General features: G+C 48.2%; 1 protein-coding gene across 14 annotated transcripts in view; it reads right to left on the bottom strand.

The window, feature by feature from the left end:
• Nucleotides 1–8229: 8229 nt before the first annotated feature.
• Nucleotides 8230–16646, bottom strand: part of LOC146179021 (uncharacterized) — a 136758-nt gene continuing 128341 nt past the window's right edge. For all 14 annotated transcript variants that reach the window (XM_084578717.1, XM_084578726.1, XM_084578731.1 and 11 more), the window contains 2 exons: nt 15244–15654; nt 8230–11064 (listed from right to left, as the gene is read on the bottom strand). In XM_084578717.1, coding sequence (XP_084434843.1) covers nt 10830–11064; nt 15244–15654 — 646 coding nt within the window. In that variant the 3' untranslated portion in view covers nt 8230–10829. The remainder of the gene's footprint in view (nt 11065–15243; nt 15655–16646) is intronic.

The following is a 16646-nucleotide window of genomic DNA, read 5'->3' as shown; positions in this document are numbered from 1 at the left end:
GGTTTGGTAGTAAAACTTTATTTCCCACAGTAGGGATCCTGGAGGACACTCAGCTAGGCGCCAGGTGTAGAGGGCAGCTCCCGCGTCGGCACAGGGAGCCCGAAGCTCTCCGCCGTCGCGCGGGCCTCCTGGACATCCCGAATTGCTGATCATGTAGTGAAGCACTTGCCCCATATAATTTCGACAAATTAGGACCGGCTGTTTATATATATATATATATATATATATATATATATATATGCAAGGCGCCTATGTGCTGTGCGATGTCAGTGACGTTAAGAACCCCAGGCGGTCGAAATTTCCGGAGTCCTCCACTATACAGCATCTCTCATAGCCCAAGTCGCTTTGGGAGTAGAATTACATCATTTCATTTATTCATAAGCCACAAACCATGGGTAACACACACGTGTACCCCAGTAAAAAAAAAATCAATGGGTCCAATTGAGATGACCAGTCAGATTGAATTGGTTCTTCCAATCCCAAATGGTTTGTCCAGTCGGCATACTGTTCAACCCATGCAATTAGTTTCTTCACTCTCAATTGGGAAACCCAATGCGTTTCAATACCAATTTGGATGCCCAGTTGGTTTCGTGACTCCCAATTGGGAATGAAGAAATCAATTGGCATCCCAATTGGGATTGAATAAACCCATTGGGCTTATTGGGAAGCCCAATGGGTTTCTTCAATCCCATTGGGATATGCCTTCAGTGCCAATTGGGATGCCCAATTGAAACCAATATATGGGCTTCCAACTTCCCATCGGTTCTATTTGACATCCTAAGGAAACATTCCCAATTGGGAAAGTCAAATCAGCGATATCCTTGACTGAGATGTGTACGTATATATATATATATATATATATATATATATATATATATATATACATATATTGGCGTGACATGGTCCATAGGGTCACGAAGAGTCGGACACGACTGAACGCCTGAACTGAACTGAACTGATATACATATATACACCTTTATGAAGAGACAACAGTGAAAAATTTAAGTTCTTATAAAAAGTGTATGCCGCATAGTCTTTTTTATCGTGTCCACTGTAAGTGCAGGCATAATTAAATAAGTTAGCTCTGAATAACAAAGAGGAGAAGGACAAAACAACTTTATTTGACGCATTACTAATTAGCGTCAAGAAATATGTTCTGTGCCATGGTCACATGCAAGACCAACTGATCTTTCAGCTGGTCAGATGTTTTATAGGTGAAAATCTTAACTGGTCTAACCGGTTTAAGGAACAAATTTCCAGTTGATCCCAGTTGAATTCCATTTGGGGATCCATTGTTATCCAACTGAGATGAACTGGAAATTACGTTTAAACCAGTCGGACCAGTTAGGATTTTCGCCTAACCAAGCCCGCCACGTTGCGGGAGGAGGGTGCGGAAAATGGAGTGATTGAAATGCGACAGGGCATGAAAACACTGTTCTAAGTTCTGAATACTATGAATAACAGAGATATATGTGTCACTGGACTCCCAGCAGCCCTTTTCAACGAGTATATAAGTCTGCAAAGTATCCTGTGGATATACACAGGATACTTTGCAATATGGATGGATATATACACATCGAATTTGTTTTAGTTGTGTGATGCATGTTATATAGTCTCATGATTTCTGTAAAAACTTGTAATTTAATTCCACTTGTATAAATGTCGGCTCCCCAGCTGTGACTCCTCGACAGAAAACATTAAAATTGCATCCCCATTTTTTTTCAGCTATGTGAGTTCAAACCATTTGAGCTCGGGTATGCCATTTGAGTTCAGTTGGTGAACCATTTGGTCTTCATGGGTGACCAATTATTTCCAATTGGAAGCACTATTATATCAAATGGTCAGGCCCAATGGATGGCGAAAACACATTGGTTTTCACCAATTCATTTCAGTTGGGAAATTTCCAATTGGACCCATAGATTTTTTACTGACACACACACACACACACACACACACACACACACACACAAGAGCGCACGCACTAAGCGAAGTTTCGTAACTGACTGCACGTGCGATCATGTTCACCTGTACATCCGAGTCCAGGCACCCGGCCCGGAAACTACTCATTCATCAAACACGGAAACTGCATGCTGCCCCGCCGCGGTGGCTCAGTGGATATGAAGCTCGGCTGCTAATCGAATTAAGGAATTGCGAGATCAAATACCGGCAGCGCGGCCGCGGCCGCAATTTTCAGTGGCAAGAACCTGAACGTGCGACGGTGCACGTTAAAGAACCCCAGCAGGGTGCACTAGCCGCCGCCTTGGGACATTATGCAAAGCCCAAACAACTGACTGCTGCCGATCGCGGGCTCCCCGCGGTGGCTCAGATTGGTTGCACTTTCGATCGGGGAAACACGTACAACGCTAGCGAAAGAACCTCAGGTGCATGGTAGATATTGCCCGGAGTCCTCCACTACGACGTAAATAGAGAGGTTTAGCTTACCGTGATCTGCCACTGCGTGTTACACTGCGCATGCCCAGAACCTCATGACGGCGATAGATGGCGCACGTCTGGACCAATCAGCTTATGCGCCCCGCCCACGCGCTGTAGAGGGTCACAATGGCGGATCGTGGTAAGCTAAATCTCTCTATTAAAAGCCAAAAATGACCGCGAAGCATGCTGCGCCACGCCTCCTGAACACGTCTGTCGGAAAAATGACTGGTTGATGCTATAATTTGGGATGTGTCCCGGAAAATCACTGCCTTTCATACACGAATAAGAGCTTTATCTCATAGCGGTCTGCACCCCCTCAGAACTTTTTTGGGCATGGAAAGCAGTTTCAGTGTTTCTTTAGTACCATTAATTACTGTGCAAAGATTACGCATATAGTTATTTGTAACCAGTATAGAATCACCATTATATACCCTCGTGCTGTTTTGTCACACATCAAACGTGAACTTCACAGCTAGGTAATTAGACGAACTGTTAATTCTTATTTTTACAGATGCATATGCCCAACTCTTGGTCGAGTATTTTCTTTTGTAATGAGTGCAAGACAAATTACTATACGCGGTTCACAGCATATACCGGGTGCCCCAGCTAACTTGAACCAAGGGATACAAAATACATTTGAGGTAGGTCAGTGAAACCAATTGCATTCAACTGCCAGCCTCCTTGCGCACTACAGGCAATTTTTTGTCTTGCAATTATTAATTAGCTAATTGTTAATTTTTCTCATTTAAATATCGACTTTAGACCAAACATGTGAATTGGAAACTTGTAGAGCAGCTCAGAAACCCCCATTCCATTAATGGCGATAAAGAAAGTCTCGCGTGTATCATTTTTTTTCTGGGCTCAAAAGAAAGCCCGCGAAATACAAATAATACCACGTGACTAGTGCATTTGTGCGCCGCAATGGTGGTGCTCTCAGTCGTGGTTTGTGCGAACGAAATTAGCGGCGGCTGTGTCTCGGCTCCGTTAAAGTGGCAGGTCGATATGCCTGCAATGGATTCTTCGCCCGCGTCAGACAGCCGGCCCACGTGACGGTGCAAGTAGCGGCGAGAGCGGCGAGCCGACACCACGGAGATTCTAACAAGGCCTGCTTCTCTCCCATCAGCGAACGTCACCACAAACGGATGAGCGATAAGGTATCAGCCATTGAATCTGCGCATACAGGCTTGGGTAAAGGGGCGAGATGACATCATGTGACTCGACTAAAATTAGCGCTGCACCTTCATTTGCCGGTTCTTTATCGTCATCCGCCTGTCGTGATGTAGGCTGCTGCGGTGCGTAGGCCTGGCCAAGGTCGCGGTGGCGACGGGCGAGGTCGAGCTCACTCCAACCATCGCCAACATTTCTGCCTGCCGCTGCAACGGGACAATCGGGTCACGGCCGCAGCTGATTTCGTTCGATCAAACCACGACTGAGAGCACCACAATCGCGGCGCTCAAATGCGCTGGTCACGTGGTATTATTTGTATTTCGCGGGCTTTCTTTTGAGCCCACAAAAAAAGATACACGTGAGACTTTATCGCAATTAATGGAAAGCGGGTTTCTGAAGGTGCTCTACAACTTTCCAATTCACATTTTTCTGGTCTAAGCTGAATATTTATTAAATTAGAAAAATTAACATAATTAGCCACTTAAGTAATTGCGAAACAAAAAAATGACTGTAGTGCGCAAGCAGGCTGGTAGTTGTATGCAACTGATTTCACTGACCTACCTCAAATATATTATTTTGTAACCCTTGGTTCAAGTTAGCTGGGGCACCCGGTATATGGTACCCGAATTAATCAAATTTTGCTCACTTATCGAACCCGGAGTACGTATACCCGGGTCCGATCCCGACCGCCGGCGGCTGCGTTTCGATGGAGGAGAAACGAAGTTGCACCGTCTGTGTGCTGTGCGACGTCAGTGCTGTTGTTGTTGAGGCTGTAGGAAGGAGAAAATGCTGCATTTTCTCCTTCCTACAGCCTCAACAACAACAGCACTGACGTCGCACAGCACACAGACGGTGCAACTTCGTTTCTCCTCCATCGAAACGCAGCCGCCGGCGGTCGGGATCGGACCCGGGTATACGTACTCCGGGTTCGATAAGTGAGCAAAATTTGATTAATTCGGGTACCATATACCGGGTGCCCCAGCTAACTTGAACCAAGGGTTACAAAATAATATATTTGAGGTAGGTCAGTGAAATCAGTTGCATACAACTACCAGCCTGCTTGCGCACTACAGTCATTTTTTTGTTTCGCAATTACTTAATTGGCTAATTATGTTAATTTTTCTAATTTAATAAATATTCAGCTTAGACCAGAAAAATGTGAATTGGAAAGTTGTAGAGCACCTTCAGAAACCCGCTTTCCATTAATTGCGATAAAGTCTCACGTGTATCTTTTTTTGTGGGCTCAAAAGAAAGCCCGCGAAATACAAATAATACCACGTGACCAGCGCATTTGACGTCGCTAGCGGCGGGGGCTAACCTGGCACCGAATTTTTATCTGTTGTTGGCCGTCATTGCACCCGCCACCGCTTCGATGGTGGACGACGGTTGTTGCGGCGCGCGTCTTTCTCTCCCTCTTCTTTTTCTTTCTTCTCTATTTTCTCTTCTATCCGCACGAGGCAAAGGAGGTGGCTCAGCTATAGAGGAGAAACGAAGTTGCACCGTCTGTGTGCTGTGCGACGTCAGTGCTGTTGTTGTTGAGGCTGTAGGAAGGAGAAAATGCAGTAGAGGCCCGTGCATTTTCTCCTGCCTACAGCCTCAACAACAACAGCACTGACGTCGCACAGCACACAGACGGTGCAACTTCGTTTCTCCTCTATAGCTGAGCCACCTCCTTTGCCTCGTGCGGATAGAAGAGAAAATAGAGAAGAAAGAAAAAGAAGAGGGAGAGAAAGACGCGCGCCGCAACAACCGTCGTCCACCATCGAAGCGGTGGCGGGTGCAATGACGGCCAACAACAGATAAAAATTCGGTGCCAGGTTAGCCCCCGCCGCTAGCGACGACCTGCCTGTCCCAGCCCCACCAGGGCCAGGAACAGCCACGCTTCACCACTCCGTCCTCGGTAAAGATATGGTCGAAATTAATCCGGAGCCCTCCACTACTGCAATCCTTCCGCGTTCACTCCCACCTTCCTTCCTCCCCTTACGGCACGGTTCAGGCACCCCTTTCTCTTTCAGTTTTCACTCCCTTCCCTTACGGCGCGGTTCAAGGTATAACCAGAATATTGCATGTCCTGGTGGCGCGAACGGAGAGGCGCAGGCGTGCTCCTTAGCGTAGAAGCCACGAGTGGCGCCACTAACTTCTAGCGGTGGCATTGCTGCTCCTTCACACTTGTGCGTGTTTCTCAGCGTCGTTGCTCCGTTGTGGTGCATTTAATGCGAAAGCATTATTCCGCTATATGCTAACAGATTTCTGTCCGCATACCGCGTCTGCAGGCCACATCTACAAGCAGGCTGCGTCCGCAGACCGCGTCCTCATTAGCCACACCGAAACACAGAGTAACCGTGCGAAGCATGTGGTCCGAGAGCCGTTCCAACTATCCTACTGCCCTCAGAAACACGGAGGAAGCAGTGTCGGGTTATACTCGGGGACACTTTTTCTCGCCTGGACTGGACAGCCCCAATACCGACACCAAGCGCAAGCTCAGTGCCCTATTAGACTTTTATTAGAAAAGTCCGGCGCTCTCAACCTCACCTAACCTATCCACTTCCCCTCTAGGCCTCAGGTCATCCTTATGAATAAAGATTTTATGAATGAATGCTTCCTCTACTGCTTTAACGATGAGCGCAGAAAACATTGCACAATATTCATCGCAGTTGAATGAATTTGATTCTTGCCTGCTGAAATAGCCCCCCCCCCCCCACCCCGTCTCTTTATCCCCCGGTTGGGGGATATCGATCAGATAGTTGCACCAATGCGAAAGTGGCGTTTGTGTTGCCGATGCTGCAGCAGAAGCAGATTTAAAATTAATTCTGATCGAATTAAGTACACCATCCAAACAGGTATTGATGTTATCCGTGTCAAATCTCAGTGCGAATATGCGAGTGGTATAAATGATACCACTTTGACTCATTTAGAATTGCAACTGTATAAGCATATATATATATATACACACCCATCAGTTATCTTTTATTAGTGTAAAATCAATATAATCAAGCAATCATGGGCAGCTAGCGTCGTATCAGACCATAGCCATAGTTTACCCTCAGAGTCTTCTGGTACTCACTGGATGCCCCCATCTCCATTTTTTAGTTCAGAATAAGTTCCTATACAGTGCCTGGATCACAAGTTCTGTTTTTACAGCAGCTCCTCACTTGTTCTGTTGTTACAGTCGAACCCGGATATATCGAACTCGAAGGGGATCGCGAAATAGTTCGATATACAAAAATTGGCTTGTGACGGCACTTACGATGCCAAAAAACGATACCGCATTTGTCGCGTAAGCAACCCACTCTCATAAAGAACCCACCCTGCACTTTTGCACGGAGAACTAGAAAAAAAAAAAAACCGTTAAGGCCAGCTCGCTCACATGCAAGCGATTGAGCGATCTCGGGGACGAGCAGCAGCGACAGAGCGAAAAATTTCAAACTCCCTCTTGCTGCTCGAGCCACCGCGGCAGCTCTAAACAAGGTTTCTGTGTTGCGAGCGTTTTCACTCGCATGTCGATGGCGCGCGTCACTCCGTTTCAGTCGTCTCATCCACAGCTCATTTCTTGGCAGCGTGCCAAGATGCTGCGCAGCGATAATGTCGGGGCGCGTTTATCTTTTGATAGCTCCTCCGGTGGTGGGGAGCGAACTTGGCAGAGTGCCCGTGATGGCTTGATAGCACTTACAAGCCTGGTTCGATTTATCACGCCGCGCTTGGGGCGGGCGTCATGATCGCTGCTGCTGACCGCGTGCTTTCGTTGATTTATACATGCAAGGATAAACGACTCCCGCAAAAATAAAAAAAAAAAAATAAAAAGCAACGATAAGGATGACTCGCAAAAATATATATATGTATAAAAAAAAAAAAACAGAGCTGCAGCTTTTTAACGTCCGCAAGCACCATAGCCACCTCAGCCGCCGAGCGCAGAGGTATGGTGGCTAGAGCAGAGGGTTCGCAACACACGCTGGAGAAAGCGTCGACGCCTGTCTGAAAACGGGCTGAGCTGGTTTGGCGCATGCGTAGCGCGAGCTGAAGGAGAGAGAGAGCTTGGCCAAAGGATGGGCACGCCCACGCACATGGCTTGCAAACGTCATGTGTTGGCGCGCGGAAAACGATAACTGCAGATGCGCGCGCCTTTGGGTACACCCACGCACATGGCTAGGAAACGTCATGTGTTGGCGTGCGGAAAACGATAACTGCAGATGCGCGCGCCTTTGGGGAATGGGCGCGGCGCTGCCCAGACCAGCCGTCGCCGAACTGTCCCCTCTCATTCCTTCTGCACATGGCTTGAAAACGGCACGCGGCAAACGGCCACGGGTGATGCGATCGTCTTTGGGGAAGGCACACTTTCCAGTGCGTGGTGCGGAGTTCGATATATCGAAGGACCGGTGAAATTAAGTTCGATATATGACGCGGCTTTCCTATACTTTTACATGGGATTTTCAAGGGGATATTCCGTGAGTTCGATATAACCAAAATTCGATATATCCGGGTTCAACTGTATTATACAATTAGCATCCAAAGTGTACACAACTACTGTAAAAAAAAGAGAGCAAAACGTGAAGAATTAATAAAGGAAGACTTCAAGAGTTCTTTCAAGTTCAAAACCCCAGAAAAGACACGAGAGGTTGAAGGACACAGAAATTGTATACAACAGGTTGTCTTTTATTATTAAATATGTACGAATATTACCTAGAAACTTGCTTTTTTTTTTTACTCTTCTACATCTTTACGCAAGCACTCTAATAAATGTTCAGTTGCTGCAGCCACTGCACCAGAAAACTTGCACGCAGATATAAAAGAAAAAAAAAGAGAAAGCAAACAAAACAGGAAGGGGTGCAGGCACAGGCCCCCCACGATGTCTCTTTTTCTACACCTGTGATCATCATTCACACCAAAAGGTCACTAACTTCCTTCTTTCATGCAGACCAGCATTCATGCACACGACAGTCAAGCATAACTTGCTCACACTTGCTCCAGTATCACCAGCGCGTGGCATCATCATGGACAATACGGATAGGAAAAAACAAACAGGACAAAACTACCATAATAACACAAATGTCAGGACAAGAACCCTTACGGAAGACTATTTTCTTTTCTCTCTCTTTCTCTCCCTCACCTGCATGCCTTGTGGAACATTCCTTTTCAGACTAACTTCCTTTCACTGACTGAAACAGAATGCGACTTGTTTATGCTGCGGGGAGACTCGCTCATACTTAGCAGTGTCAGTTCGAGTTACATTTCCCCACGCACAAGGAGCTGGAAAAACTATTACGCCTTTTATGAGACTGGTGACTGAGCACGACTGACAGCTAAAACACGTAAGTGCATGTGTGTGGGGCAACGCTGTCGGGAGAAGTTACGCGCGGCTCGACCGCAGCAGTGTGCCAGAGAAGCATTAAGGCAAGCATTTCAGCACCTGACCAAGCCTGGGCATTAAAATGTGCACCGCAGTAGGTTTGCTCAAAGTGCAATTTACTAATATATTCATTAAATAACAGTGCTACCAAAGTTTACTCTAAAATCAGTTAGGCCTCAGTATCATGTACAGCAATGCCAGGACCTTAATTGGCAAGTCTGCTACCGATCAAGTCTGCTGCTCTAAAAATCAAGCAAAAGAAAAATGCCGGACACAGGACACTAGTGACATATCAGTAGTAAGAACACCCCAGAAGTCTCTGTGCTATTGAGATAATAGATGGGAACAAAGCTTGCTTGGCAGATTTTTTTTCTTTTAGAGCTCGGTTGTAAAGCGGAAGGGGGAAATAAGGGCTAAGGAAAGGGAACGTGCCCGTTTTGAACAGCTATGCTATTTTGTGGGGCACTCTGAACATGTGACACTGGACTTGCGTTGACACTGACTACTTGCCATAAACATGTTTAAAGAAATGACTATTTCCCAACCCATCTGCCCAGAGATCTGTTCTCTAAGTGTTGGAAGGTTGCTGAAAAATGGGATTACAAAATACCCAATTCATTCCGCTTTACACCTCTAAAGAAATGCGTGCAGTTTTCCACACAAATGGGAGAGGCTTTTGACTGCCACTTTTCTTTTTTAGGCTAAGACTATCATCCGATTAAAGTTGGCCAACAAGCAGGCAGAGAGATAAATGGGAGGAAAGACAGACTCTTGTTCAATGCCACTAAAAAAAAAAAAAAAAAAAAAAAAAAAAAAAAATCAGTTCGAGGAAAGTGAGTGATAGGCTTCTGCATAATAAAGTTCAGCGCACTTATCCAGAACCACTGTGCTGCCTGTGACTCGTGCAGTCAGAAGTAATAGTTTTAGAAAGTCATTACCTTTGAAGCATAAAGTCTGTGCGAATAAAACGGGAAGGATTCAGACTTAAGCTGCAGCTAAAGCAGTGACTGCAAGCGTGTTTGTGATGTGCCTCTGAGCAGTCACAACGTTTGCATGACAGGAGGACAAAACCATTTCTCACCTTGCCATTAAGTTTGGCAACAGTGTGCAGAAAAAAAAAAATAAAGAAGAGAATGTGGAAGTGGCCCCCAGATGTGGAGGGAGGTGGCACCAGACCTGAACCCTGTCAGTGCTGCAAATATGGCTAGGCTTGGCAGGGCCTCTTCGAAGAGCCAATTTCCTCCCCGCACACAAAGAAGAAACAACAAAAACATATATATAGAGGTGCACAATAAAAGCATCGAAACATGGGATTTTTCTTGGCTGCCAAAGTTTGGTGCGCACAGACGGCTCCGAGAGGATGCTCCAAAAGAGCAGCAGGTGTTTTTCAGCATTGTGACGAGAAATGTGCGGTCAATGCTGACTCCACACGTGTGTACGTCTCGACCCCTATCTACAGCAGCAGGGGGCTTTCTTTCTTCCCTACCCCTAAGCGCGGGAAAAGACGACATCCCCACCACCCCCTCTAGGCCTGCCACACAGGAGAAAGTTCAGATCAGCGCCTCCTACGTGTCACGAGGCTGCCTTTGGAGCAGACTGTGGAACTGCTACCAGCACAGTGCCACCAAAGCCTGGCATTCGTCTCTCGCTCTATGTCTCTGTCTAGCCACACAAACAGCAGCGAGGCTGCCTGCTGCTTGCTTTCCACACAGCTTGTCTGATCATCATTCCTTGGTCACCCGAGACGGCACAACTCCCTATGGTTGGCCAATCCTGATGGCTAGCTAGCACTGGCGGCTGGCACTGGCGATCGATGGGCGATGGATGGGGACTCGGCGCGGCAAGTGGCACCCCAGGTAGTGTTCCTTTAGCTTCCAGCCATCTGTCACTGATGGCGGTGCATGCCTCGTGGCCCTCCTGATCCAAACTGGAGGTGGTGTGGGGGCGGGTAGATCGGAGGTGGAGAGGTCACGGGTGAGGGTGGCCCTTCCTTTAGTGGTGAGCCCAAAGGTGGTGCTGCGCCATGCCTCTGTTGCATAAGCTGGTGTAGCGTTGGTTTTGGCTCTGGGCTCAAGGATGTTGGTGGGCATGTCCGAACGGCACCATTCAGCTGGACCAACCTGCAGAGAAGAGAGAGATGCACATTCAGGCCATCACATGGAACGTTAGCTGGCTGCTTTTTCATCTCGCGGCAGTGACCCAGCCACAAAATACATTCTTGAGCCACCAGCTGACCAACTCCCATAGAACTGCATCTATTCTAACAAGGCTACCTACTCCTTCTGGGCAAAAACTGTAGTCTAATGTAGGTAGTCGCGTGGCACGCGGCTGACGCTTGTTACCCGACTACCTAAATCATCTTTCTCTTCTTTCAGGCTCATCTGGGTTCTATATAGCACTTGTCAAGGCTATGCTGGATGTCAAAAAGACACTAAGGTTGGCACTTACATGCTATGTCAATTTGAAACTCTGCAGACCAGAAAATATGTTCGAGTCCCGACGTATCGTCATCCCTACCACTCACTGTGGACCAAAGTTCAGTCATCATTGTGTTGGCAGGAGCCTGGCGACCTTCTGTGCCGCCGGCATCGCCAGAGAAGCCAGCCTTCCTGAAGCAGTTCATGATGGTGGAGGAGCTTACCTTTGCCCATGCTTCAAAAATGAACTGTAATGCCATCAGGAGTGAGACCTTCAAGTCTGGCATTGGTCGCTGTTATAAGACAAAAATGTAGAGGTTCAGCGCGAGCCTGTTCAAAACACGTCGGTGATAGCAGTTATGCCTGCATCCGCAGGCTGCAAGCCTGCAGTGGTGTTAGGTGGGAGGAAGAAAACTGCCACATGCGAGTTTCTGAGCTGTTCAGTGCGCAGTGCAATTGTCAAGCACCAACGTCACTTTCCTGCCTTCACGTGCATCCGCTGATCAAACTCGACCAGACACTCTCGGAAAAGTTTGCGCATCATCCATGCTTTCCTATTATGACGGTAGCGAATCAAGATCCTCGCATCACCATGAAAACAGCGAGGGTTCTCGGATTTCCCTATGACGAAGGGGGGGGCACTTGTCACTGCCGTCCATCTTGGCACACAAGAAAACGGTCATGTGCAATTTGCTTTGCTTACCGACCTTACAGGGATCGCCCCTGACAGCGTCTTTGACATTAGCATCTGGAAACATAGCCGAGTCTCATCTCCATTGTATAAGTCCTGGTGCGCGTATGCTTCTCGGATGCAGTACAGTGTTACCTCAAGCCACTTCTGCCTAATGTCGACATCGAGCGATGCTGCCTCGCCCACGACTGCCTTGTAGACGATTCCATGTCTTTCTTTGAACAGTTGTGATCCACCCAACACCTAACTGGAAATCGGTGTTGCGCAGGAAGTGCTTTGCCTTCTCCACTAAACTCGAACCACTAATTGGCAGGTCAACCAAGAACCACAGGTAGAGCGCCTGTTCGTCTTTATAGGTTTCGTGTCGAACCCTTTCCCGGCCCTCATCCATTGCATAGGCAGCAATTGCGTTTGTTCTCAATCTTGAGCACATTGCCGATGATTGTTGATACTGTCGGTTGCGTCAGGCCGTACTTGCGTACCAAGTCGCACACTTTTACTTCGCCCTTGTGCTCACATACAATGTTCCCCTCAATTTCTAGCGGTATTGCCGTTCACTTCCTCTTGTGCGCCCGTTGTGTTGCGCTTCCTGAAGGAGGATCCTCACGGAAAATCCAGGACAAGCAAGATTGCAGCAACGATGATGGCCCACTAGGAGAACCACGCTAGAAAGACACGTGCACGAACGCTGCTGCATGCCTGCCACAAAACGTGCAACAGCGAAGCGGGGGTCTGGACAATGCAAATAGGGAAGGATAGTGCAGCGCACCACGGTCAGCGCACCCTCAGAATGGAGCTCCACTGTACAGAGACAGAGAGGACGCGAGTTGAGCGCTCAAAGATCTCCCTCAGAATAGCCAAGCCTAGCAGCACCTTATGCTTTCCCTCCTCCTCCGCATGAGGAAGCAATCCGTCCTAACAGCGTCTCCGCAGTATGCAAGCTATCTCAGTGCACCCGACTAACGCATTGGCTCGATGTGCTCTGTCCCGATTTCTTCTTCTTTTTTAAGTGCGACTGACGCCGTGCTGCGACGCAAAACATTTTCACTTTTCCAAAAAGCGTTATGAACATGCAGACTGCCGGCTATACAACTACAGTCGAACCCGGATATATCGAATTTTGGTTATATCGAACTAACGAAATATCCCTTTGAAAATCCCATGTAAAAGTATAGGAAAGCCGCGTCATATATCGAACTCAATTTCACAGGTCGTTCGATATATCGAACTCCGCACCACGCACTGGAAAGTGTGCCTTCCCGAAAGACGATCGCATCACCCTTGGCTGTTTGCCGCGTGACGTTTTCAAGCCACGCACAGAAGGAATGAGAGGGGAGAGTTCGGCGACGGCTGGTCTAAGCAGTGCCGCGCCCATTCCCGAAAGGCGAGCGCATCTGCAGTTGTCGTTTCCCGCGCGCCAACACATGACGTTTGCAAGTCGCTATCTCTCTCTCCTTCAGCACGCGCAACGCATGCGCCAAGCCAGCTCAGCCCGTTTTCAGACAGACGTCGGATGCTTTCTCCAGTGTGTGTTGCGAACCCTCTGCGTGCGGCGGCGCGGCGGCGGACGTGGCTATGGCACCTGCGGATGTTAAGAAGCGACAGCTCTCTCCATTTTTTTTTGTTTTTTTTGCAAGAGTTGTCCTTTCTTATCGTTGTGCTGTACGCGCGGCATAGCTTAAGATATGGCGGCTGCGGACGTTAAGAAGCGGCAGGTTATTTTTTTTTTTTTTTGCGAGGATGTTTATTTTATTTATTTTTTTTATATCGTTTATACCTGCATGTATGAATCAGCGAAAGTGCGCGGTCAGCTGCTGCGATCATGACACCCGCCCCAAGCACGGCGTGATAAATCGAACCAGGCTAGTGCAATCAAGCCATCACGGGCACTCTGCCAAGTTCGCTCCCCGCCACCGCAGGAGCTATCAAAAGATAAACGTGCGGTGACATCGCTGCGCAGCATCTTGGCACGCTGCCAATGAGCTGTGGATGAGACGACTGAAACGGACTGACGCGTGCCATCGACATGCAAGCGAAAATGATGGCGATTTCTGCCACCGCGGCGACACAGAAACCTTGTTTTGAGCTGCCGCGGTGGCTCGAGCGGCGAGAGGGACGCAGTTCCAACAAGTTTGAAAATTTTTGCTCTGTTGTTGCCGCTCGTCACTGAGATCGCTCAGTCGCTTGCCTGTGAGCGAGCTGGCCTTAACGCATTTTTTTTTTCAAATTCTCGGGTGCAAAAGTGGAGGGTGGGTTATGCGAGTGGGTTGATTACGCGATAAATATGGTATCGTTTTTTCGCATCGTAAGTGCCGTTACAAGCCGATTTCTATATATCGAATTATCGATATATCGAACTATTTCGCGATCCCCTTTGAGTACGATATATCCGGGTTCGACTGTATAGTGTACTAGAAAGTATCCCAGAGAAAGTGAGTGCTTATCTTGACCATGTTCCAATGAACGCTGTTCGCCGCAGTGATGTCCATGTCAACAGGCAGCCTGGGAATCGTTGATCGTTTCGACATCACAGTCACCACAACCTGCCATGTGACTTCGCGCTACGCGTGTTGTCCGTGCAGTTGCGACGTAGCGGACTTAGCCTATCTTCCTTTCTTTGCTTTGCGGATGTGGTGCGCAACCGGTGATTGCATCGTCTGTATTGAGCTGTGGTGCTTTGAGAAGCGGTTGTTGCGTGAGTGTGTGTGTGAACGGGTGGCACTATGCCCTTCCCCAAAGCTATGAGGGTATCGAGAATGAGGACAGCAGCGATGACTTTGACAGAGCCGATTCAGGCCCTACTGTGACGGAAACCGCCCAGGCATTGTTATGAGAGCGTTTGCTGAGAAGATGGGCCTTATGGAGGAGCTTGCTCGCGGTCTCGCTAATTTTGAGACGGCTGTTGTCAACGCGCAACCGTCACGGCGGCAACTGAAAAAGACCAAGTTCTGGTCGACAGGACGGGAATAAAGTGCATTCACGGGAAATTTACAGTGCCTGCTTTTTTTCTCCGTTTGGAGGGTGAGTAATGGCAAATTTGTTGTAATCGGTTAAGGTGTACTGGCGGATAGTACATACTTTTGCCGTGTCCCCGCCAACTACATATTAACGGGGGTTTATTGTATATATGATTCACGAACTGGTTATTGGGGCTTTAGTGAATGAACTGTTTCTCTCTCAGCAGCACACACCTAAGCAGGTCGTCAGTGAGGGTTCGAGTCCGACCCATGGGTCTTGCACCGAGGGGGTCCGGAGGAAGGCCCTCCGAGTTGGAGCGATGTAGACCTCGTTCCAGTGAGGCTGGCAGGTTCAGTGGCGGACTGCCACCTCCGTGGGGATGCAGGTAGGGGTGGTGTGTGTGCCACTCGGGGGATGACGATAGGGGTAGCGACGGTACTGGGCGAGGGAAGTGCGGCGCCGACTGCGAGTGTGGCAGGAGGCGCGAGGGGGGCCCCCCCGGAGCTCCATTTGGTGCCGCACCCTCGCACAGGGGCCAGGCCGCCGTCGAGCCGCCGCCAATGGTGCAGCTGTGGAGCCGCTGTCGCAGGCACTCAAGCTCACGCCTGTGGCGGTTCTCCAGGTCCTCCCGCTCACGCTGCTGCCTGCGAGAAGAAGCAACAAGGGAGCTGCTGTACTACTTGCCCTCAAAAACCGAGACATCCGCAGAAGACTGCTCGTCAGTCTAATTCAGATGACAAAGTGAGTCATCAATTACAGGGAGCACAGCAAGTGTGCACGCCACGATGGGCATGCTGAATGAAGCAGTTATGCTCCCGCACATACAGAGCTCACTTTGACAAGTTTACTAGAATGCGTTGGGAGAAAACATCAGAGGAGACTTTTCAACAATCTTTTAATGCTGAAAACAGTATTCAACAATCATTGCAATGCACAAAGCAGTACCATATGTCAAGAAAACACAGTGCTTAAGACTTCCGACTGCTTTTTATACAACAGTGGAACCTCATTACGACGAAACTGACCATATGTCAAGAAAACACAGTGCTTAAGACTTCCGACTGCTTTTTATACAACAGTGGAACCTCATTACGACGAAACTGACAGGAATCGCGAAAAATTTCGTTGAATCGGAAATTTCCTTGTGGCAGAATTTGTTCAAAAACACTTTTGGACTTGACTGCATGCTTCACAAACTATTTATTCCAGAAAAAAGTTGGTCATCTTCGTCTGCCTACGTCCTTTGGATACCAGCGCTGTGATCTGACGTTTGCACTAGGTGAGCAGTTGCATCGTGACATCATAGTTGTGGGCGCCAATGAAACTGCGAATGATGTCAAATGCCTCCATCGTATCCAGTGCAGGAGGAAAGGCTAATGCATCTTGCGCGTCAGTCTCATTGTATGACGACACATCACTATGGTCAACCTCAAATTTCAAAATTGTAGACAGTGTGCTGTTGGAAATGCCAAGTTTTGATGGCCGAAGCTCCGGCTTGGCAAAGTAGACCTGAGCCTTGTCACAGGGTGGCCAGCCAAGTTGTCATCACCACCTAACAATGGCGCCATTCTACGAGTTTGTTTAGGGGTGCTGCTGTGGGCACACAAATATTATGTTTAAGTAAATCAGAAAACAA

Source organism: Amblyomma maculatum, chromosome 9, assembly GCF_055883805.1.
Source record: "Amblyomma maculatum isolate TAMU_Amacu chromosome 9, ASM5588380v1, whole genome shotgun sequence".
Lineage (NCBI taxonomy): Eukaryota > Metazoa > Arthropoda > Arachnida > Ixodida > Ixodidae > Amblyomma > Amblyomma maculatum.
Note: the sequence above shows the minus strand (reverse complement) of the source record. Positions and strands in the feature narration are given on the sequence as shown.